A 23,566-nucleotide genomic window follows, 5' to 3' on the forward strand; every position below is an offset into this window, starting at 1 on the left:
ATAACATAAACAGTTAAATAATATATTTCACTATAAACATTCTATCATTCTGGCCACATGCTGATGTTTCCGTAAGGGCTGAAATATGGTTCTAGATAAGAGCAGATTCCTACTCTGCTTACAGTAAATGACCCTAATTCACCACAGTAGGATTCTCTTCCTTGTTAATAATAATAAAAAAAGGCTTTGTGAAAGGAATTGCACCATGCCCCCTTCCCTCATTTAAACAAAAGTGGTAAGTCAAGCAGAAGGAAATAATAATGCTTTGAGGTCCACACAGGTTTCAGATTGTGACCTGCATATTTAGGAATTGATCAGTGAAATCAAGGCAAGTCTTTCTACTGACCTAAATGGGTTTTCAAATAAAGCTTTACGAAAGAGGGAGGACTGAGTGTGAATGTTGACAGCTGAGGAACTGATCCTACAAATATTTGGGAACACTGAGAACTCTGCACAATGGAAGTGTCTGTGTAAATAATGTGATTGTACTACTTAAATATTTTCCAGACTGATTGCTAATTTGCTTCACTAAGGGATATTCGATAATGTAAAAAAAAAAACTTGCTTTAGGGAATAGCTATTATAAAGTGTCAGGTTAAAAACAAAGTTGAATATATAGCTCCAATTACCATGCTCAAAGACCTCAAAATATTTTCATAATTTAAAGTTTTACAGCTCATGTAATTTATACTTATTTTAACAGTGGGAAAGCATCCCGGTCAAATTCCAATTAAATAATTACATTTTGTCTACCTAAAATTCTCACTGCATTTTTAATTGACTAGGACACACTTCACTGCTTCTCCTAAATTGTTTAGTGTTGCCATCCAGTATATAAATAGCCACCACTTTCTCGCATGGAGACAGTACACTTGTCTGTGTATCTATCAGTGGAAATTCCCATCCACCTGAGTGGCTGTAGTACCGCACACCTCACCGCACCCATGGCAGCATGGGGCCTTGTCTCCACATTTCATACCCTCTTTATTTTGTTGTTGTTGTTGCTGTTGTTTTTCCTGGTTTCTTTGCTTGCTTTTGTGTGTCTTTTTTTTTTCTTCTTTTTTTCCTTTTTTTCTTTTTTTCCATCCAAGCAAAGTTCTCTGAAAGATTGCATGTTTGTCACTGATTCCGGCTGATTACAGTATGAGTATGCAAATATTCACTGTCAACACCCTCTTCTCTTGACTTTCTCTCCTGAAATGCCCATCTGAGCCTCTGTCAGACACTGCCCTCTGTAGGTTTATGAATGCTTGAATTATCCTGCATAGAGTATGCACAGCTCTTCCTGAGCTCTACCTGGACTTACTGCTTAGTGTCTTTCCAAAGCACCCTGTTTCAGAGTGGCCTTTTGTTAGCAGAGACAATGGTGTGGTTCTGGATTCATATTTGAGGATTATACTACACAATAAGAGCTACTAACTATTGTTTAAGTGCTAAACACAATCACTACCATCTCCATATTTGTGTTGAATTATATTAGGTGAACTATTCAGAACACATCATTAATGGTGCCTGGAAAATTTTCACTAACTTGAAACTTAAAGAAACTCTTTAAAACACCAAATTCACTGAATGAAGACCATCTGGAGTTCACGACACACATTGCATGTTAAATCTGTAGCTGAAGATTCACTAAGCAATGCACACCTGCACCTACACAAAGGTTAACTTTATCTCTGGGAAACTTCAGTGTAGTAAAAAGTGAAAAACTGATCACAAAGTAGAATGCCTTTCTACAAGCAACCAATACAGGGAAGAAATCAGAAATTATCATCACTGCAAATTCAGTTTGTGTAGGACACAGGAACCATGGTAAGTTCCATATACTACCAGATACAGCTTGTATCATAGCAAATTTGAATCCTGTTCATCAAGGCGGGCATGATCCTAAAGCACAGTTACAAGAAAATCTCTGATTGGAAATACACCCTGCAGCCTGCTAATGTCATGATGTATTTATGCCACTAAGTGCATCTTCTTTCAACAACCATATGAGCAGCAGCCATTATATGTTAAACTATTCCCCCTAATCTCTCCAACAGCTAGCTGCTGCATGCAGGCTGCAGATTTGCCCCTGCCTCTTCTTCACCCTCACCACAACAACTCACCACTGTGTTTTCATGCATGACATGTACAGACCTGGTAAGTTTGCTGACTCTACTTTTCAAGTGCCATTTCCACTGAACTTAGAGCCTTCCTTCAGTAGTTGGATCTCATTTCAATATTTGATTTCACCTCATCTCTTAATGCAGCTGATTGAAACTGATGGTGCACAACATGGCAGATGAAAACATTTTGGGGAGAAAGTTCAGAGCTGTACAGTAGAATTTCTACTCATCTGTAACACGTGTCTTAGGAGTTTGGGCTATAAATCCCTTGGGCAGCCTAACATACTGCCAGATAAATTTCTCTTTATAGAACAGGTTTTCAGACAAAAGGAAGGTTCTGTATTTTTTTACTCAGGTGGAAAATTACCTAAATACTCCCATCTGCTAGTAACTTTGCATAGTATTAAACTTGGAATTAATTAATTTATATAATATTAAAGACTGACTTAGAAGTTGCTGCAATACGTGTTCCAGCTAGGTAGTTAAATACATTAGCATTCAGTATCTGCATTCTTCGGATTCTCTCGTATTTCTTTCTCCATATGTGTATGTGTGCATAAATTAAAAGACTGCTCAACACGAAAGCTTACTAGCAGAGAAGACAGAAATTCATAAAGCTCTTGTATGATCCAGCTGATGTAGAAGGGGATTATTGCAGACTCATTTTTAAAAACTGCTGATTCTGTTGATCATAGTGGATCCAGCCCTGCCATTACAACACAGCTGCTCCCCCTGCTATTGCTATACTATATATAACCAGGCCCAGGTCACCATGTGCCCTGCCAGAAACGTGCTGACTGGCTAAGGGGGCCTTGCAATACAGGTAATTAATCCTATTCTAATGTAGGTTAAGCAGGTGTGAAGCCTAACTCATCCAGAGAGAAAGTAGAGGCATCCTCAGAATTATAGTATTTAGCTGGTCTCAGATAACTTTAGGAACTAGACCATCCTGTGCTGCTGACCCAGTCATACAGGTGTAGATTTGTCTGCTCTAAATCCAGGCTGGGCACTGGTTCTCCTTCCCCTCCCTCCTCTCATCCTGGATTTACAGTATCAACACACATGACTGAAAAGCTGCCCTTCTCTTCCCCACCCATAACATAGCAAATACAGGTTTGTTGGAGAGTAAGTTAGATTTTGAAGTCACCTGTTTATTTAAAATGCACTAAATGGTTGCCATAAGAGGGCTATGTTGCTCTAATTTTATTTCTGCATTCCCTGCATGTGCTATGATCCTTTCAGAGGCCAATTTAAATTGCATGTAACATTCATGATCTCATTTCTAACAAAGCCTTCACGAATTGCATTGCAATTTTAAATCTCTCAAAAAATGTCTTTGTCTGGATGTTCTTTAAACTCTGATTCTGGTTGAAAAAGGTATGTGTGTGTGTGTCTTGGTGTTTTTAGGAGAGGAGTCTTGTAAATACAGAAGTAATATTTCCTGAAGATAAGTGATAGGCTCAACTCTGCAGCATTTGTCTCTTCTGCGATTCTCACCTAAAGAATAATTTCACAATTTATCGCAACTTTTGTGGTGTGTTTCTGAGCAAGACACCTTCCTGCCTTGTGGCCACGAGCTCCCACATACATGCCAGAAGTTGGCCATCCCTGAGGTAATTGTACAGTTAGGAAAAGTTTGGGAAAGGAAGCCCCCTCAGAGATTATTTTAGAAGTTTGAATTGTTTCATATGAATAGGTTGGTAATTGAACTGAATTAGGAGGGAAAATGGAAGGATTCTAAAGAAATACCATGCCTGAAAATCTAACAAGCCCACCTATCTCCTCTACGGCATTCCAAAGACCGTCCCACTTGCAGAAGGACATTGCTGAGGTCTCCGATTTGGATTGCTTACAAAAAGAAAAAAGAAAAAAAAAAGAAAAACAGAGACTACAGTAAAATTAAAAAGGCTAAGATACATTTAGATTTCCTTCCCCCTGGTAATAAGATTAATTCCTTGTTGGTTCCGAACAAGGAAAACTGTTACTGAGTCATCTGCAATTTACACAGGCCTAATCTAGTAAACCCGTTTGTCACACAAGCAGTGGGTACAAAGGTGAGCACTGTTGTCCTCTAAGTGGAAATACTTGCTTCAAAGCCTGAGCCTGCACATTGCTGCCAGGGTCTCTGAGGCAGTGAGGATATATGCAGGGGACAGAGCCAACTCTCAGCTCCCACGGACAGGCTGACTCCTCATGTGGGTGCATCCCTTTAGGGCCAGATCCTTGAACAACAGGGATGTGCAGAGCACATTTGACTTGTACACCCGTGACAACTGATCCTACCGAAGGCTCTTGGTCTGTCTCTACAGATTAACTAGGCAAAATACCATACGTATTTTCTTTTACAAATTCTGCTTGCAGTGCCTGAGAGCTGAATAAAACTCAACTATTTCCTACATTTATATTTTGCAGCTTATTACCCCTCCTCTTGGTGTCATGTCCCCCCCTTGGCCCCCTTCCCCAGTGTGCTAATGTACTGGATTAAAATGCGTTCCTGTTTTATCACATTTCTTCTATTCAGCATCAACTTAGAACACCTTTAAATGGTGTATTTTCAGTACTTCAGTAATACAATGTCTGCAAGCAGGGAAGCAGGCTGTATAAGTCGATCTACAAGTCAGCTAGGGTAACACAACACTCTTGATTGTGCAAGAAGAATAATAGCGAATGACTGCTGCATCTTTTTATACCCTTGCATTTAAGAATCAAGTAATAGCCATTTTTGTTTACAGAAAGAAAATGAAAAGCACTGGCATTCATTACTGTTGATTTGCTCTCTTTTTATTAATCATTTCTTATTTTTAAAGGGCCACCGGAGTGAACAACATAATGCAATGGTAAGAAGATATTTACCAATTTAGCACCTCATTATAAAACTACTCAGAAACCTCTTTGTCTCTCGTTTAACATAATAATTATTAGTGGCAACAAAAGTGGATCCCACACTTGCACCGTGATTAGCAAGTGATGAATTTGGGTTGAATATATTGTATTTTGTTAAGTAAACCTTATTATATCCCAAATCCTCAGTCTAAAAAACATCTAATTTTAAGAAAATAATTTCTACCCCTGTTTAAATGCATGTTTCCAAATTAACCAGTGATATTCTATAGAAAACTGCCTCTTTTATGCTTGAACTCTCCAGCTGCCACACAATTTATATCTCTTTCCTCCCCTCTTTGTTTTTCAGCCATTTTCCCTGAATGTCAAAGTCAATTTAGTGCATTTCACTTTGCTGAATAAATCAGAGGCGAAATCCTTGCTAAAAGTGAAAATTTGATTTGCTAAAAGGAGCTTAGGGCAACTATTAATCAATATATCCAGAGTGTCAAAGCTAAGGCCATGATAGACATGCATTCATTTGGAGATTGGTTGAGGCAGATAAAGGGGGACACTGGGAAAAAAAAAAAAAAAAAGTGCAACAGCCAGACAGTGTATCGTGTATGTTGGGGGCATGGGTGGAAGGAGAGGACTGTTTAAAAAAAAAAAAAAAGGAAAAAAGGAGACAGTAAGTACTTATATATTAATAAAAGCTGAACTTAATAAAGACGTAAAGTCCCTGTTTTATTCTGATTTTTAGAGACTTCATTTTAATGAAGGATTCTTTTTTTTTTTAAGTAATATGTATGATGTACCGAGCCAAGTTCTTCTATTACCTGTTATCTCCATTGTTTGTTTGTTTGTTTTTTTATTTGCTTTTGGTGATGACTACTCTTAAACAAGCTTTTTCAAGAATATATAGGAATTTTAAAGTCTAAACTACCAAGTGTTCCAGATGCTTTTCTAACAGTACCATTTCAGATTTACTGCATGTTTATCTTATATTCATGTGAAATTTGCAGGTGATGAGATGTTTGTATGTCTTAGAATAAATTCTTTTTTTTTTTTTTTCTTTCCTCTAGTTAATTTAATGCTAGTAAAAGATGCCAGAAGTGACTATCCCAGAAACTCTAGTGGTCTTTTTACCCTAGGACATCTATATCCAATACTACAAGAAAGTTCCTCACCTCTCCATTGCTGTCTGTCTCAATCCCGACCTGGAAGCAGTCTTTTTTGATGAGCAGACACACTAAGAGTATGTGCATCTCTAGTCACACAGAGTCTACTCCTTTTTCTACTCAAATTGGCAAAATTTTTGCCATTGGCTTCAGTAACAAATCTGTCAAGAATAGTCTGTCATCATATCCCAATTGGATAAATTAAATGATTTTAAAATTAACAAATGGACTTTTACATAACTACCCTTCTCCCACACTGCTGATTCCTGTTTTTTTTTTTTTTCTTTTTTCTTTTTTTCAGAAAATGATGAGACTATGTACATATTTATTCATATATTTTCCTGGAAATCCAACCTCCTCCCAGCCTTGAAAATCACTTGCACATTCTCGTGGTACTATTTTCAAAAAATGTGAAAGAAAGAAAAATATCACCATTCCTATCACTTTAGATGATATTAAAAACACTGATGTAAACAGTGGGATAGATGAACTGTTGACATTTTAGGCACATTGCTGATCTATACTGCTCAGAGTAGCTGGAATCAGCATTGTGATCTAAACCCTGGCAGTGCTGGCCGATCCATGCTAATGTTCAAAAATAAAACCAACAGTCAATTGCTCATTTCCTACATTATACAAGTTAGTGACTGAGGTGAGGGTAGTCTGCAGCTTTTAAGAAACCTTTTGGATGGAATTTCTACCTGTAAAGCCCAATGCCCCTCAGATGGTGTATGGCTGTGAGTCTGGGAGTTCAAAAACATTTCTGTCATATGAAAAGCATGCCTGATTTCCATAATTAGTGCATATTTGTAGAAGAGGAGAAAAGCAGTGGGCTTTTGATGAACGGAAGGCAAAGAGAACTTTCAAAGTGTCCAAGATAGCACACTGATAAAGGGCGGGATGTCCTGATTCCCCAGGAGGCTCAAGTTATTATCACTACAAACCGCCTAGTCAGCACGAAACAGCTCATACTCCATTCCACGTTACATGAGCATGTAACATCACATTTACATGCCCACCTGTCTCTGGAATAGGGTGACCCTGTGGCAGGGGACACTGAGATAGCTTAGCGGGCCTTGTCATGTTGTCTGGAACGGTCCTCAACTCAGCTGGCAGCACAAGAGGCTTCAGAAGGCCTCAACCTCAGCAGAAACAACAAATTTTACAGCAGCGTGGTATGGACTTAGAGGAAGACGTCTATCCTCCTTGCAGAGCTGATATTCTGTGTTAGCTGCTCCAATTAACAACCCAGAGAAGGATTTGGACAACAAACAGGATGTTGTCTATAGCTAAAACATATATGATTATAAACACGAGGTAGTTCCAACATACAGCCTGTCTTCAGAGTCCTACCAGCATTAACACTACCATGAAGTGTGTACCCAATTCATGTCTGCATTGATGTACCATGTATGCTCCCTCGAACATTAGCTTTCCAGAAGTGACTACGGTCAACTTTTTCTCTGTACTTTTACCTACATGGGGCAGAATTTCTGTAACAAATGATGAGTAAAGGGCATTTTGGAAACGACAACTCTGCAGCAAATCATGTTCCTGTTCAGTATTAAAATGTTAAAGCATACCCCTGAGAGCTGCTCTGGAAAGGAAAGCTTAAATATTGTCCTCCAGAAAGAGTATGCCGGAACAATAATGTTTCATAAAACATTAACATTAGCACTAAACTATTCAAAACATCCTTGGATTCGCTCCATCAAAATCATGCTTTTTTTTTTTTTTTTAATACTGGCACCAGTGGCAGTATCAATTTCTAACAATTCCCTTTCTTAAGCTCTGTTACTGCTGAACACTGAACTGTTACACAGTTGAAGACAAGCGGGCTTATTTTACTAAATAATGTAACTAGTTATTTTTGATGTATTAGTCTGATTTACTGTTTCCAAACAAATTTTTCATTTTAAGTGCAAAACGTTGATTTCTATGGTCTGGTTGATGTTTTTTCATGCATGCAAATTTTTTAGAGAACATTTTGTCTTTAGCTTCCTGTTATGCACATTTTTAAGAGCTTAATGTTTCCTGCCTCCACTTAATATGAAAAGAACATTGCACGTTTTTGCTGAATGTCAATGAGATAGTTACATTACAGAATTCGTGTCTAAACGACTCTGAAACTGTGACTAGGTATCAGCAGAATTCCACTCCATACTGGAAAAGAGTTTAATTAATACAATAGACCCAAAATAAAATGGATCCTCCCCAAAATACAAAGCAAACACTGGGAAACTCAAACAAAAGTAAATATTGAATTAAGCATGTCTCTCTTATTTAAGTGAGACAATAAAACAAAACAAAACAAAACAAAACAAAACAAAACAAAACAAAAGTCTTGCAGAGGCTTCAGAAATATAGTTATAATTTATTTAGGTCAGTTAATAGGGGTTTTGTCTCATCAGGCAGGAGATGAAGCAGCATCAGTCTCTCCCTAAGCACCTTCAGTATTTTACTAACGAAGTTACAGTACATCGGAATATTTTAATCTGACACAAAGAACAACAATAGATCTGACTGCTGGGCTGATAATCTTCTTATCACACCCTGTGAAACCTAGCTCTAATATTTGACTGAGCCTCCATTACTCGGCAACACATTCTAAAAAGGCCAACAATGAAGAGAGAATGAAGTGGAGTGTGGAAGTACCTCCATATCTACATAAAAGAGATTAGAGGCGACAGCGTTCCATTTTACAGCTCAATCATATTGTGTTAGCATGCGCTTATCCGAGCGCGGATGAAATTGAAAGAGAAATAAAAAAGAGTCAGGCAGATAGGAACCAGAAAAGCGAGGCATGAGCAATTTCCAAGGATATAAAAGGATGCTAATGGCGGGGCCCTGTCATTCTTAAAAAGGGCTATTAGGGCACCATCATCTGTTCTTGTGCCCTTACACTCCTCTAACTAAAGTCAAGCATTTCCTAATGCCATTGTGATCTTTTTCTTCTTCAGATAAGACATGGTCATGTTTCATAACAACACACTTTCCATTTATTTGATTTATAAATGCAAGGAGACTAATTCTATTTACTGATAAAGGCTTTCCATATATATTTTTCTTTCAATATTTCCTTTTGTGGATGGCATAGACTTTTTGTTCAATAAAAGCAACTATTGCAAATGTTTCCAATAGCACAAAAGTACTAATGATTTTATGAAAGCATTTAAAGTTTGTATAATTTTAAAACAATTTTTAGTCTTGTGACTGCAATGGGAAATCGTTGACTATAGGAGAATGCATGCTGCATTATTACTGTTTTATAGATAAGCTCACTAAAAAGACTTTTTGTTAGAACAACAGAAACATTGCTTGTTTCTCTTCCACAAACACAAATTTTATTTGTAATTGCAATGCCTTACAACCAAGATCTTTTATTAGTTATTATAATATATAAGGGCCTGTAATTACACTGAACCTTAAGAAATCGCTATAGTAAAGAAAGATTTGCTGACTGCTGATTTGCTGTGTTAGGCACAAATTCACTACAGGTGTAATTAATCTGTTCCAAAAGATGTATACCAAGGTCTGCTTTACTAGGTCCACTAAACTGCAGAGAACTTGCATACAATTTGCACCTTTTTCTAACTCATCCTCTTCCCAGTTCAGTTCTGTTAATGCCTAGGGTAACATTTGTTAGCTTAGACAACAGGCAGCTAACACCAGGCTGGGCTTTTCTACAAGTTGTTTTGTGCCAGACATCAGCTGAGCTTAGGCAGTCCAAGTTCAACAGCACTCCATCATTCAAAACCAAGCTGCAACAGCTCATCACATTTGCCCTTTACCATGTCAAGCCCTTTCAAATTTTGATTTTTGTGATCAAGCGCCAGAAAACAAGCACAGGTTTTATCACTGCCCTGTTACCAGAAGCCTTATAGGACCTTTTTTTCCCTGTTTAGTACTTTATTTTTTCCCCATACCTAAGTGGGGTCAAATGAGTAAACTTACACATGCGGTTTTGCCATGGCAGGTGTGCTTTTGAGTTTACCTTGTAATAAAGGGCTGCCTCATGTCAGAAATATTCCTCAACCAGTTCAGACTGCAGACTTTAAATTTTCAATGCCACTTTACAGCATCCAATAGATTTTTCATGCTAGCCAAGCCATCATTTTAAAGGCCGTTCAGTCTCATCCCTCTGCTCTTTCTACCCCTCCAGCCAAATCAAAGATATGTAACACATTCACAAATCAAGCTGACAAAAGTTTCCTTGCAACTACTCTGGAGTGTGACTGACTTCTTTGAGAACTATTCTATTTTGGTTAAGGTGATCTAGGTATCTTCCAAAGATGAAACTCAAACTCACCTGTTTAACTTATTTTGACTTAATTTGGGGTGCTTTATTAGCAACCAGTGTAAGACAAAGTAGCTAGTATAATATAGAGTGATGTTTAAATTAGTTTACAATTTGCCTGGGCTCATCTAGAACTGCTCTGAACAAAGCCATTCAGAAATGTCAGCTGTGTTCCTAACCACTGTAACAAATTGTTGCCTGAACGCTGCACACCTAATGACTTCAAATTAGCTTCACTGCGATATTGCCTGACAGTTCGTTACGACTGTTAGCAACATAGCTGGCGTATCATGACCAATAAATTGGTTTCAGTGTGGGCTGGGAAAGGGACTTCCATCAATTTGATTAAAGAAATTACTGTAGCATTCAAAGCATAAAGACAAACTAGTTTAAGGAGACAGAAATAAGTTAACTGTACCAGAAAAACATTGCTTGTGATACAAAAGCTTGTTTATTCACCATTTGCAGCACAGAGAATGACTACATTTCAACTGTGTGGCATACTGACTATTTGAGAATCTGTAGGCTGTTTTCTTTCATCTGAATCAAAATAAATTTCCATAAACATAAAAGTTATGTTATTATTACACTGTGTTAGTATTTATATTTATCTAATATGACCCAAAACCACCTATTAAAAGAACTGAGGCCTTGAGCTGGTTAGCATGAATTATAAAAAAATAAAAAAAATAAAAAAAATAAAGGAAGAGCCAGTCCTTACCTAAAGTTTATGTTTGTACAATCATCAATCAATCATAAATGTCAAAGAATCGTAGGAAAAAAGTAAAACATTGGAGTATAGACAGTATGCTCCCTGTTTGAATGAATGAAGAAGATTCAAGGCTCTCACCGTTCTGCTTTATGTCTACTAGTAGTAGAAGACTATTTTTGTGATTTCTTTGGATACTGGAAATAAAATATATTTAGCTTTGATAAGCAGACAACAGACTGCAATATTTATTCTATCATTAATATTGCAGTATCCCAAAATCATGTATAAAATGAGGATGTTGTATTACTCAGAGGAACTAAAGGATATCAGTTCTTATGTTCAATAAGGCTTCACTGTCGAAATTAGAAAGCTAATGAGCTGATGAAAACACATAAACATGCCCACTCATCTGCTGGACTGAGAAAATACCCCAAGAAACAAGAAAAAAAAGCCACTATTTTCTGTGTAACTTTACCATTTGTGAAAGGTGACAGACTGACAACCCTGGAGACTCCCTACGAGCTTATTTATTTGCCCTCAGAAGAAGCAGAAATACCACAGCACTGAGTAAAAAGAAAATATACTTCAAATGTTATCTGAAGAAATCACTAATCTTGTGAGAGAATACTTCTGATGACTGCTTTTCTGGCTGAGACAGGTGACAGTTAGCTTTAAAAACATCCAAACATTTAAGAGTTGTCGAGTCCAACCCATTTCATACAGACCGAGGAATTACCAAGATACTGGAAGAGACCTTTTGGTACAATTCAGTTCTTTCTACGGAACTGCTGGAACAACCCAGTTCTCACGCTAGTCTGTTCAAGGAAGAGAATAACTCCTCCGTGTCATGCCAAAATACATCTGAATTTTTGCACCTCCTCCAGTCAGTATAAGATAGTGCAGCCTTTATGGAATAGAGGAGCTAGACTACATTTGACTCTTGCTGAATAATATGAGTGCAGAGTGCTTATACTACCTTTCCCACCAGGATAACGCTCTGGATAGCAAGTTTATCTTAATATAAGTAATAAATGAAAATATAAGTAAAGAATGAAATATAAGTTTCACATGAACAGAATGTGAAACTTACAATCGTGCTTATACTCATAGCAAGAATAATACCATTTCCAAAATAAGATATAGTATCATCTAACCTATGTCCAATGTGAATAATCTGGAGCCTTAAGAAAATTTTATGCATTGTAGTGAGGGAACAAATCTTTTTTTATTTTTTTTTAAACCAGAGCATAACAACAGATGTGATGATTTACGTATGTCATTTATTTGCAATAAATACTATATGTACCTGGAATATGCTTAGCCCATCCGATGATCACCACCAGTTCTCTGTCTGCCAGGTCACAAAGAGTGGTAAGTGCTTTGATGTCACTGTCTGGAACAGTGGGGTCAGGCATAGCATAGATCTTCTCTGGTTCAGCCACCAGCAAATGGGAGACAATCTTGTTATCTGTAAAAATGGCCCAGAACAGTAGAAGATCACCAGTAGCATCATTCTGCTTTTTAAACAGATGGCTCACATTTCAAAGTGCACAAGAATTTGTCTTAAGATACCGGACCTAATTAAACCTTATTGTAATTTCACTGGCTTCTACAAGCAGTTACAGCACAGCCAAATCCGATCCATTAACAATGTTCATCGAGCTAGACGTGTATGTTCTTAAGAATGTAAATTTAATGGAATGTAGAAATACGTGATCACCTCCTAATATCAGAGTACAAACTGTAGAAAAATCTTCATGCATTAGAATGCATTTTGGACAGTGCAATCTTGAAAAGTTCTGCCTTCCCCTAACTACCTGAAAAAAAACCCAAAGGCGTTGGTATTTTTTGAGCAAGGAAATACCACAAGCAATTAGTCAATCACTGAAATTTGCAGTGTCTGTCAGCAATTTCAACGACCATTTTCCATTTCAGATGTCCCTGTTGAACAGTTGTAACAGAAACAACATCAGGACTTTCTCAGTGCTTATTATTCTATATATCTTATATCATGGGTATCGAGCCTGTTAAAAAACTAGTAATGAATCCGTACACTTTGGGGCCTATCTTGTGAGAAAAGTGGGGGTGTTGTCATATATTTGCTTTTCAGTGAAACATGCAAATTAAGATTCAGGTATAAAATCAGCTTATTTAAGTAAAAATGTATAAAAATAATATAAAAATAGAGTAACAATCTCTCATTTCTAGCAAGGAAGAGCTATTAAAGCCAATTAAACTAAAGAGTGCAAAACTAAGGAAAGAAACAAGGATGCAAATACTACCTTTAAAAACTGGTTTTATGCAAAGAATGATGCTTTATCATATGCACACACTTACTATTTTTACCTAAATATCATTTTCATTTGTATGTTTAAAATTTACTTTTCCATCCATATAAATTGTGAAATTTATTTGGAATAATCAATTAAATTATATGGAAAACCAAAAACAAAGAACAGAAGAGCCTGGAGGATTTACAACACAGAGTTGTTATCCTATACAAGCAGAATAAACAAAAAATGAGCACTATAGTTACATGGAGAAACAATGGAAGTATCTTATCTCCATATAGGAGCCGGATTTGTTACTCTCAGAACACAGAACTGAAAAATGGGAAACGAACTAATTCATTAAACCTCCTAATACAGCATAGATTATAATTCCAAATGTATTTACATTTGTACCTTTTTATGGTAGGTACATCTTCTGACCTCAATTGCACCACCAAAATGTCAAGCCCAAAGAACACTCTTCAATGAATTTACAGTAAGCTGTTTCCCTTCTTAGGATAAAGAGTCACGGGGCTTGATATAAATGGGATTCCATGGGGAGAAGGTGCAAAGTATTTTCTGACTGCAGAGCAAGCAGTTAGAATTAGTATTATTTTCCTTCTGCATATAAATCACAGGCTGGACCATGCTGTTCTCCTGTGGGGGAACTGCAATGGAAGCTTGCCCAGGAGTGTCAGAGGGGCTCCCTACCAACCCATGACAGATTTCCATAAAATACTCACTTGATTCTGATTTCTGATACTTTACAGCTCGTTTGTGGCATAGGCTTCTTGATTCTGATCTACTGTCTCTCCAGTTTTTTGCCTTATTCCAGATTTGTGTGTCAGAAATTGTGATATATGTTAGGCTTTCATAAAATAAGTGCAAGAGCCAACTGGAAACCATCACATCAAGCGTGTTTTATTACAAGGGGATATATTCATGTTTTATAGGAACTATGCCAACTGAGTAATTCTTGATCTCAATATTCTACTTATTATCAAACTGATTAATGAGAAATTCTATTCTTATTTAAAGATGACAGATGGTAGTTTTAACTTATATTGCAAACAGCCTTTGCACATTATTTTTTTTAAATTTTAAAGTCTTTCCTTATGATTTTGAATTTCATACAGAAAACATCAAGTTATAAGAGAGAACAGATAATGTTGCTTCTTCCCAAATTCCCGTTATCTCTATATCTTCTGAAAAGTAGGATAAATGTACTTTAATATCAAAACATATCTATGAGGACTTCAACTTTGTGTTTTTTAACTAATGATAAATAAATGAAGAAGAAGCACTCAGGGCCCTAAGTTCTGTGTTTTTTTTTTTTGTTTGTTTGTTTGATTTTTCCATGTAAACAAAAGAAATGGCTAAAGAACCTCTTATATTTTTTAGTGAGGTTCCTCATCAATGATTTTTTTGCATACAATTCGGGAATATTGTATATTTTGGTTTATGACTCACAAAATCTCAAATTCTTTTATTTTCCCAATCAGCAAGATCTACGGGCAGGCCACGAGATTTCATGGTGAAGCTGAAAAATGCAATATAGGCCAGAAGTAGGTCTAGGAAAGATCCTCCAAACACCCATTCTTTCACTAGAGGGAGAAGAGCTACATATACATGTATGTAGCTTAGCATGCCTGCATGTATTCTATATGTATGCACGTATGAAGCATGTGCTAGAATATGGCATAGAAAAATTCTGAATGTACTCAGAAAGCCCCATCACTCAGGAAATTGAATAGCCATGAGCACTGTTTCTAGGTAAATCTTATTTAATGTTTCCCTAATTAGAATCAATAGAACCCAATTTTCATTCCTGTGCCTTTGTTATGCACAAACTATCAGTCAGGGTCCAGAAAACCTCCCAGGCTAGTTCCACACAAAACCGATTCAACTGTTTCAAGTCCTGACACTTATCTGACAGGATCTGAAAATTAAGTTTTATAAATGTTTGTTACAAAAATGTTTGTAATTAGACAAGCTGAGGAAAATGAAAGGAGGCATTTAGATAATGAGTAATGATTTATAAGGAGGTTGGTTTATCTCTGACAAACGGAGCTTACAGAAATTGGTATAGTTATCATCTTAAAGGTACCATAATGTATTACTTTGCTACTTTGCAGTAATCTTGGGTTTACACGGAGATTCTTGTATTTGAGTACAACAGTGTTAACCTCATTCATATCAAAGGGCTTGGTTTGTTGTTTTTTTGTTGTTGTTGTTGTTTTTTTCCCCTTTTTGGTCTTGGCTTTTTCGTATGCTAGGCTATCATCATTTCTACTCAATGACAATATCAAGTAAATGAAAAACTGACAATCTGTGCACCCAGGAAAACTAAACCTCTAATGAAATTAAGCATTAGAGTTTATTAAATTTTATTGTATTATCAGAAAGTTTTTATTATAATGTGCAAAATCTGCTTAGTGCAGCCCTAGATTGTATTTACAGAACGGTGGGACAGCTTATGTAGGCTGAGTAGAAGATGCCAGATTGGACAATTGAAGGAATATAATCAGCATAATGTTTTTTGGAAAGGCAAAAGGAAACTATGCCATATGTTCACTTAAGCCTTAATTTTATGTAAAACTGGCTGTTTTTTCTTTGACACAGCTAAAATGCCCTTTCACTTACAGTTCAAAGACTGTTTATTTGCTCTCCAGATCCCCATATGCTCAAACGTATTGTACACAGCACTGTCCCCTACTGGGGAACACAAACTGAAACAATTTCACTTTCCATACAGCCAGGTATTTTCAAGAACCTACAAATATGTGTTGTCTTTTTCTGTCAGAGGCACGGTTACAGAAGAAAATGCAAGAGAAGGAATTTCCTCTCCTTATTTCTCTGTTTTATTTCTCTGTTTTAAGAGCAAATTAACCTTCATGACAGAAGCAACTGAATGTGCGAATTCTGATTTGAATTTGAAAAGGTTTACAGCATTTGATAAAGAGTGTATGCCTTTGCAGGGCAATACACTAGTCTCTTGCACTACAGCTATAATGCTATTAAATTTACTTCATGGAATTAGTACAGTCACTGCTTGAGTTTATATAAGCTGCAAAGCAAAACCCCTAACTATTTTTAGCTAATCGCAAAGAGGATGGAACTTGTATTTTGGCAATGAGATGATCAGATCTCTCTCTCTTTTAATTTCAGCCTGGCAAGATACAATCAAGGACATCATTAAAACAAAACAAAACAAAAAACCCATCATGCTTATAAGGGTACCAGTGTCCTAACTACCAATCTATGCTTGTTATTAGTGTGGCATATTGCTGTTTTAATCTAACGCTAGGTAGTGTATTAATCTATAGGTATAAATTAATGAGGCCCTTAATGTATTTTCATTGGGAGGTTGAGCAGTCAAACTCATTTAGTTAGTGAAAACCACAAAAATCACTTTCTTGTGAAATCTGAAACTAGAAGCTTCAATGAACTAATGATCACAGTATGAACCGTTTTATGTACCACTGAAAATAAAGATAACCCGTAAATGTAAAATTTGCACTGCATAAACCATGCTTTTATACACTTCCACCTGTAAAAGTATTCTTTGTTCAACTCCAGTTGAGAAAGGATGAGCATATTTAAATCAAAATATGTTAACAGCTAAATGGGTATAGGGTTATGGCAATATATTCTGCCCAAAATCTTGTACCAGTCAGAAGGAGCTTAGCAAACAGGACTAGGAGTCAATACCTAGTATTGAAAGAGAAACTTCAAATATCTGGTGTACTCACATGGCTTTTTTGCTGGCTGAACTAGCTGAGGGTTCAGGTATGGGCTATTCTCTGCATCTATTCTGCGCTTGTACTTCTGGCGACCTCCACGTACTCTGTCTAGGCGGACACCTGCATTGGGAAAAATAAGCAAACATGCCATTAAATATATTATGAGGATGCCCTTAATCTTCCATCTCCTGCCTTCCAAGATTTATTTAAAATATGTATTTATTTCAAAAGAGTAATTTTAGAAGCAAGGCAAAACAACACTACACGTATTTGCAAGCTGTTTAGATTTTCACACATGCAAGACCAAGTATACAACATAATTTCCTATCCGTTTCAAACCATTTGTTAATTTTTACATATTATTAAACACAGCTAATGAGTTTAGTTTCCATTTGAAAGAGTTTGATCTTAAGTCTTCTTTAGCAGAAGCAGAAGTTCAAAGCTGTAATAAACACCATGGATATACAAGCAAACATTTTAAGTACAGAAACAGAGAATTAGAACTTTAGAAACAACTGGTGTTGTAGACAGTCTAGGTAGTCAAAAGCAATACTTTTAATTACCATGTCTAGAGAACACGAAGTAAATACCTTAGTAATATAAGAAAGTATATGCGGATTAAAGACCCAAAGTGGTTCATGAGAGTTTGAAAGAAATTGTGTAGGTGTTCATTTAGATGTCAGCAATGATGAATTAACATGTGTGTTCATCTTCCAAATTGTTCATTGCTTCAATGAAAGCATTCTGATACCCGTTTTGATCGGATATAAGGGAGTTTACTTTCCTGAAACAAACTGTAGCTTCTCTCATAGACAAAATGAAAAAAAGGAAGGAAAATAAGGATGGTACGTCCTTCAAAACAACAAAGTATTTGTATTTCCTTCTGAGTCACCCAGATGGATTTCCCAACTACCACGAAAAATGTCAGTATAACCAAGTAGTAACACAATGCTGAAGTTGAAAAACTCAGCATATATGCAGGGCAATAGGTCAAGTAACACCAAGCACAACATTTGTCCCTGATGACATGGATTTAACTACACAAGAATGCAAGGACACGTTACGTATCAGTGATCCCTGCAAGTGATGGAATAAAGTGCAGCTCACTTTCTCACTTTGCTTTTCCTCTTCCATTTTAGCTCTCTTCCCTCGATCTTTTCTATTGCCATTATTATGCCCTACAATACTACTCTGATCTCTTTGTTCTCTTCCTCGCAGGAAATACCTCCAGAACTGGCTTCTGGACTGCAGAGAAGCTACCACCAAAAATTTTGCAGTTTATGTGCACAACAAAAAGAAGACATCACAGAATCTACATGCTGCACTGGCAGTATACAGTCTAGTTACCAGGAAACATCTGCCACTCCTCTTTCATCCTAAAAAAAAAAAAAAAACAAACAAAGAGGATTTGGTAGATATATGAAGAGTTTGGTAGAAAAAAGCCATTTTACCAAACAGCCAGGAATTCAAGGCCAACTGTTTGTTTTGTTTTTCATTCTTCTTGTTTTCTCTCTCTTGCTTTTTTCCTTTTCCTGATCTCTCTCTCACTCTGAGCTGGCATGACACTAACCTACCAGAGTACCCCATAACTGAACTGAGGATGATGGACTTTAAAGATCTAAATTTATGCTCCTCTGCTTGGAGTGAAGGTTTTGTACATGGTATTCTCATTTGCCTAGAGAGGTTGTTAATATGTGGAAAAGTTAGAAACACAGAAGATACTTGGCGTAAGGTCCCAACCAATGACTGTAAGCATAAAGCAGTGCACTGGATGCAGTAACAGTGCTCAACACTTTTTGCTCACCAGGTCATTGGATATTGATCACCTGTGAAATTTCACAGCGAAATTTCATTCAGTTTACTGTAGAAGTGTATACATTTCAATCCCCAAACTCAAGAAGTGTATTTCTTGAGCTATATGCAAAGAAAATGACACCTGGGACAACACACTGCTGTAAAAACAAATAGCAGAAGACCAAAGTTTGACAATTAAATATTCAGAAATAGGCAAAGGATTAGAACGAGCCACATGATATTGGTGGGATTATAAAGAAGACTGCCCAGCATTTGAAGAAAAGCAGACAGAAAATGATTTCTGCATAATTCAGATGCCATCCTTCTTTCTGTTTGGGAGCAGATTTCATAGTGATAAAAGATGGATAGCATCAGACAGAAGCATGTTTAATAAAAAAGTAATGGAACTGTAGCCTTAAATTAAAATAATATAAATCTACCAACATGAACTTTTTTTTTTTAATCTCCTTTGCATTTTCCAAGATTCAAGCCATTTGCATACTCAATGGAAGGAAACACAGACAAATGTTGCGATAGCAAAATTATTTGTAGATACATGCACTCGCCTATATACATATACATACCAGTATTTACAGCTTTTATTTTTTTTTTTTTAAGAGAAATATTACAATTCTAAATAATTCAGGAATAACAGTATTAAACATTTTTAAATTACATGATTCTATAACATAACTAATTCCTATTCTAATGTGAAAAGATTTCTGATAACACAATACAAACAGAAAATAAATTACAGGCTTATAACCCTTTCATTAAAACTGATAAGGAGGTTACCATCATTTTAGCTTCTAAGATTGCCTCTCTCCTAATGCCATTACAAAATAACTATTTTAGCATCAATTTCTGATAATCTAACAAACCCTAACTGGTGTTTTACTTCCCAAGTGTTGTTATAGGAGTAAACACAATACAAGACACTCCTTAATAAAGGATACCAACCTCATATTTGGTAAAAACTTATCAGAGAGTGGAAGATAGCAAACTGAAACCCAGAGGTTCCTGGGTAGGTATACATTTCTACACATTTTCCCCTGTAATTCCTATAGCCTGCATAATATAATTCATTACAAAAATATGCATTTGTCTGCTCTCAAGATGGTAACAGATGATGCCTTCTTTGTTAGAAAAATAAAGGAAAGAAAGAAAGGCAATTTTGTCCACATAGATCTTCATTTGGGAGGAGGGTTTTAACATCTTGATCACCGAGGTAACTGCTATAATTTAACACACATTCTTTACTCAGATTACTAAAGAGGGTATTGTACCACCTAGCTATAGTACAGGGTGAAAGAAGTTAAGTAGACTTCTGATTTTGCTCTATCAGTATCCCCAGCTGCAAAGTGAAAAGAAAGATACTCATCCCACCCATATAAACTAATGTCAGATCCTGGAATGGCTTGCACTGCAGGTATTATCATTACAGTTGTTAAGGGTCAAAATATCCATTAGCATCACTGAACAAAGCTCCGCTGAAGAGAAGAAAGTTGACTCTTCACATTCCTCAACGCTGAGCTTAATTTTTAAATTCCTCAGTAGAAAAACAAAAACAAAAGCCCAAATGAGAAAAACATGGGTGACCACAGGGAGTCTTATTTTGGTATCAAGAGAAATAACAGGCCTGCTACCAGTTATAATGTGATTTCAACAGGCAAGTTCAACACATTCACTTTACATCTTAGGACAAGCACAACTCATGAACTCTTCTGCTCAAGAATGATGCGTAATAATGCATTCTGGCATGATTAACAAAGCTCAGAGGATAAGGATTAAACTTGAACTGTAATATAGAGAGAGATGGAAACTATGTACATCAGAGCAATTGCTACATCTTTTTTTAAGGAAGGTAATTACAGTTACTAATACAAAATAAGAATTTCTTCATCTGACCATAAGGAAAGAAATGGTCTCATAGTTATTATACTAGCTTCTACAAAGAAGGTTCACATCCTGGTTCCTCAAACAATCTTTCCAGGACTTTCTCTCAAATGCTCACCAATGTAAAACAAAGTGATATTGGCCAGTCACTCTGAAGTGAAAGCATCCTCAAAGTTATCCACACAAATAACTGAATACTAGAGCTGATGTACAAAATGAGCTACACACCAGGTTTTTCAATCCAAACAAACATAGGCAAACCTGAACTCTCTATTTTCTCCTTTTTTTTTCATCTCTTCCTCCTTCACAAACACTGTTGCAAATTATTATTCCTTTTCTGTAGTCCTTGTCTCACATGGCCCTGAAGCAGTCGTGTGTGACAGGTACCCCACTGTGACCAGTGCTATATAATCAAAAAGATTGCCCTTGTCCCAGTATATCATTCGTTTTGTGATTCAGGTCCTCCGTATGATAATCATATTTAACCGTCTGCTATTTTTCCACATAGATCCAAGTCACATCCAAAGTATACCATTTATTCCTTCATAACTTGCCTTTCTTCCTCTTTTCTGTCCCCTCCTTACCATGGATGCGAGCCTCCAGCACTCATTCGACCACTCGTCCCACAAATGTTCTTCTCCTTTGCATTGAACACTTACACCCACAGGAAATCCTCAGGCTGACGTGCAAAGCATTTGCCCACATGTTCAGATCAAGACCTATCAATACCAGGACTGCCAATAAGAAACTGCTTACTGTCTGTAATCTGAAATTGCTTTTCATTTGGAAAAAAGTAAACCTAATTCACTTAAACATGAACTAGCATCTGAGTAAGTCAAATCTATCTCACTTTTTCCACTACACCAGTGGAAAGTAGTGGAAAGTACCAAGCCTCTTTTGACCTAAGGAAGTTTCAAATTCTGCTTCCTTTCCATACCCTTACCTCATAAGTGAGTTAGAGTAAGCAGATGTGTTCTACGCCAATGCTTTTCTGGCAAGGTCCACCTCTAACACAGCACTCTATATGTACTGAATATATTCTCATCATGTTTTCTATGATACGTAACTGGGTAAAGACCCATTTTATACAGATGCTTTAAGATTCCCAGCATTGCCTTAAATTTGTAAATTTTGTAGTGCAATTAGTAAGAATGGATTCCAGGAAAACTGCAACTTGACAAGCTTTAGAGGAACATCAATAGGAGAGGCCAATAAATAAATAAATAAATAAAAATATTAACAGCAAAACTAGAAACAGCAAAAGGAATTTTAATGGCAGGTTCTGATGTGGTTCTCCTTTGGGCAACATCTTGATAGGGTGTTCCAGTTCAACTTGAACACACTGTGCCTGTTTATAAGTTTGCTACGTAAACTTGGGTGAATATTATAAACTCTGGGTTTTGCATATTCACAGAGACAGGGAAAAACTTGATTTTTCTACCATGAATACAGACAGATGTATCCAGACAAAAGAACACATGGTCATCTAGCTACTTTTTAGACAATTCAGTGATCTCTATAGTTTGGGATTAAAGAAGTGTCAGGCTACTGCTTCAACCCTCAAGTTTGAAAAATCTGTAGGGGAAGAAATAGTTGCACTTTAAACCACAAAGGATTTTCACAGCCTAGTGGAAACATACAGCCAGTAACACAGCATGAAGAAAAAGAGTAATGTGAGCTATCTTTTCTTCTAAATCTGCATATTTGTTTTATGTGCTGAATTATAAGGATGCCAGAGAGCTTTTGAAATCAGTTTACAAAGTATTTAGATAATACTGTATGCAGGTTAAAAGTCAGTGAGACATGTAAAATATGTGTCCATTAGGCAGGCAATATTTTGAAAACAGAGTCCTAAGTCATCAAAGAAGATAAAAGCTATGGCTCACATTAAAGCTTTCCTGATCTACAGCTGAATTAACAATTAGCAGGGGAAGGCTTTAGTGTCTTGCCTTCTGATAGCTATCTGCACTATTAAACACATTACTTAGTGTAGCAACGAAGTCTGAAAATCATCCTCCTACTTTACATTCAGTTGGTATCAAAAAATATTTGTTAGCATGGAATAAAACTGGCTGTCCAAGAAGTGCCTATAAAATAATTTTGTTTAGGAACCTGCCCATATAATGCACAGAAGGACAAGCCAGTGTTTATTGCTTTAATATCTACCTTGCTCTGTGACTTTAAGATGCTTAATTTATCTGTTCCTCTGACAAAGATTTGCAACAAACTATTAGCCAAAATAAAGGAAAAAGTATCGGCTCAACTGAAAACATACAGAGACTTTTTCCAGGTTGAAAAAAACAAATGAGAAAAATATTCCATTCATAAAATAGTGTGTTCAAAATAAGGTTTCATTTCAGATTTTGTCCATTTTTAATACACAAAAATGTTCCTAGGCAACCAAACGTAAGTAACATTTTGGCAAATCCATTCTTTTCTTGCAATGATGAGATGAGGAGGATGGATTTTGCCACAGGAACTGAAAAAAAAAAATCTCTTTGGTTAAAGCCCAGAGGTTTATTTTTGTTGTTGTTGTTATTTTTTTGTGTGTTTTGGTTTTGTTTCATTTGTTTGACAAAAGAACTGATAGATGTGTTACTTACACAGCTCAGCACTCAATCTCTCTTGAAAGGAACATTAACTTTGCATGAACCAATCATCTACATGCTGAACTTTTGTGCACTGTCATTTCTGCATTAAAACATAAAAGAACATGCACAAAATCCACTTCGTTTTCCCATGCAAATG

General features: G+C 36.5%; 1 protein-coding gene across 22 annotated transcripts in view; it reads right to left on the reverse strand.

Moving 5' to 3' along the window:
* Window positions 1-23,566, reverse strand: part of ESRRG (estrogen related receptor gamma) — a 404,199-nt gene that overhangs the window by 35,468 nt on the left and 345,165 nt on the right. For all 22 annotated transcript variants that reach the window (XM_021269894.4, XM_072035520.1, XM_072035515.1 and 19 more), the window contains 2 exons: window positions 17,138-17,248; window positions 12,422-12,583 (listed from right to left, as the gene is read on the reverse strand). In XM_021269894.4, coding sequence (XP_021125569.1) covers window positions 12,422-12,583; window positions 17,138-17,248 — 273 coding nt within the window. The remainder of the gene's footprint in view (window positions 1-12,421; window positions 12,584-17,137; window positions 17,249-23,566) is intronic.

This window comes from Anas platyrhynchos, chromosome 3 (genome assembly GCF_047663525.1).
Source record: "Anas platyrhynchos isolate ZD024472 breed Pekin duck chromosome 3, IASCAAS_PekinDuck_T2T, whole genome shotgun sequence".
Taxonomy (NCBI): domain Eukaryota; kingdom Metazoa; phylum Chordata; class Aves; order Anseriformes; family Anatidae; genus Anas; species Anas platyrhynchos.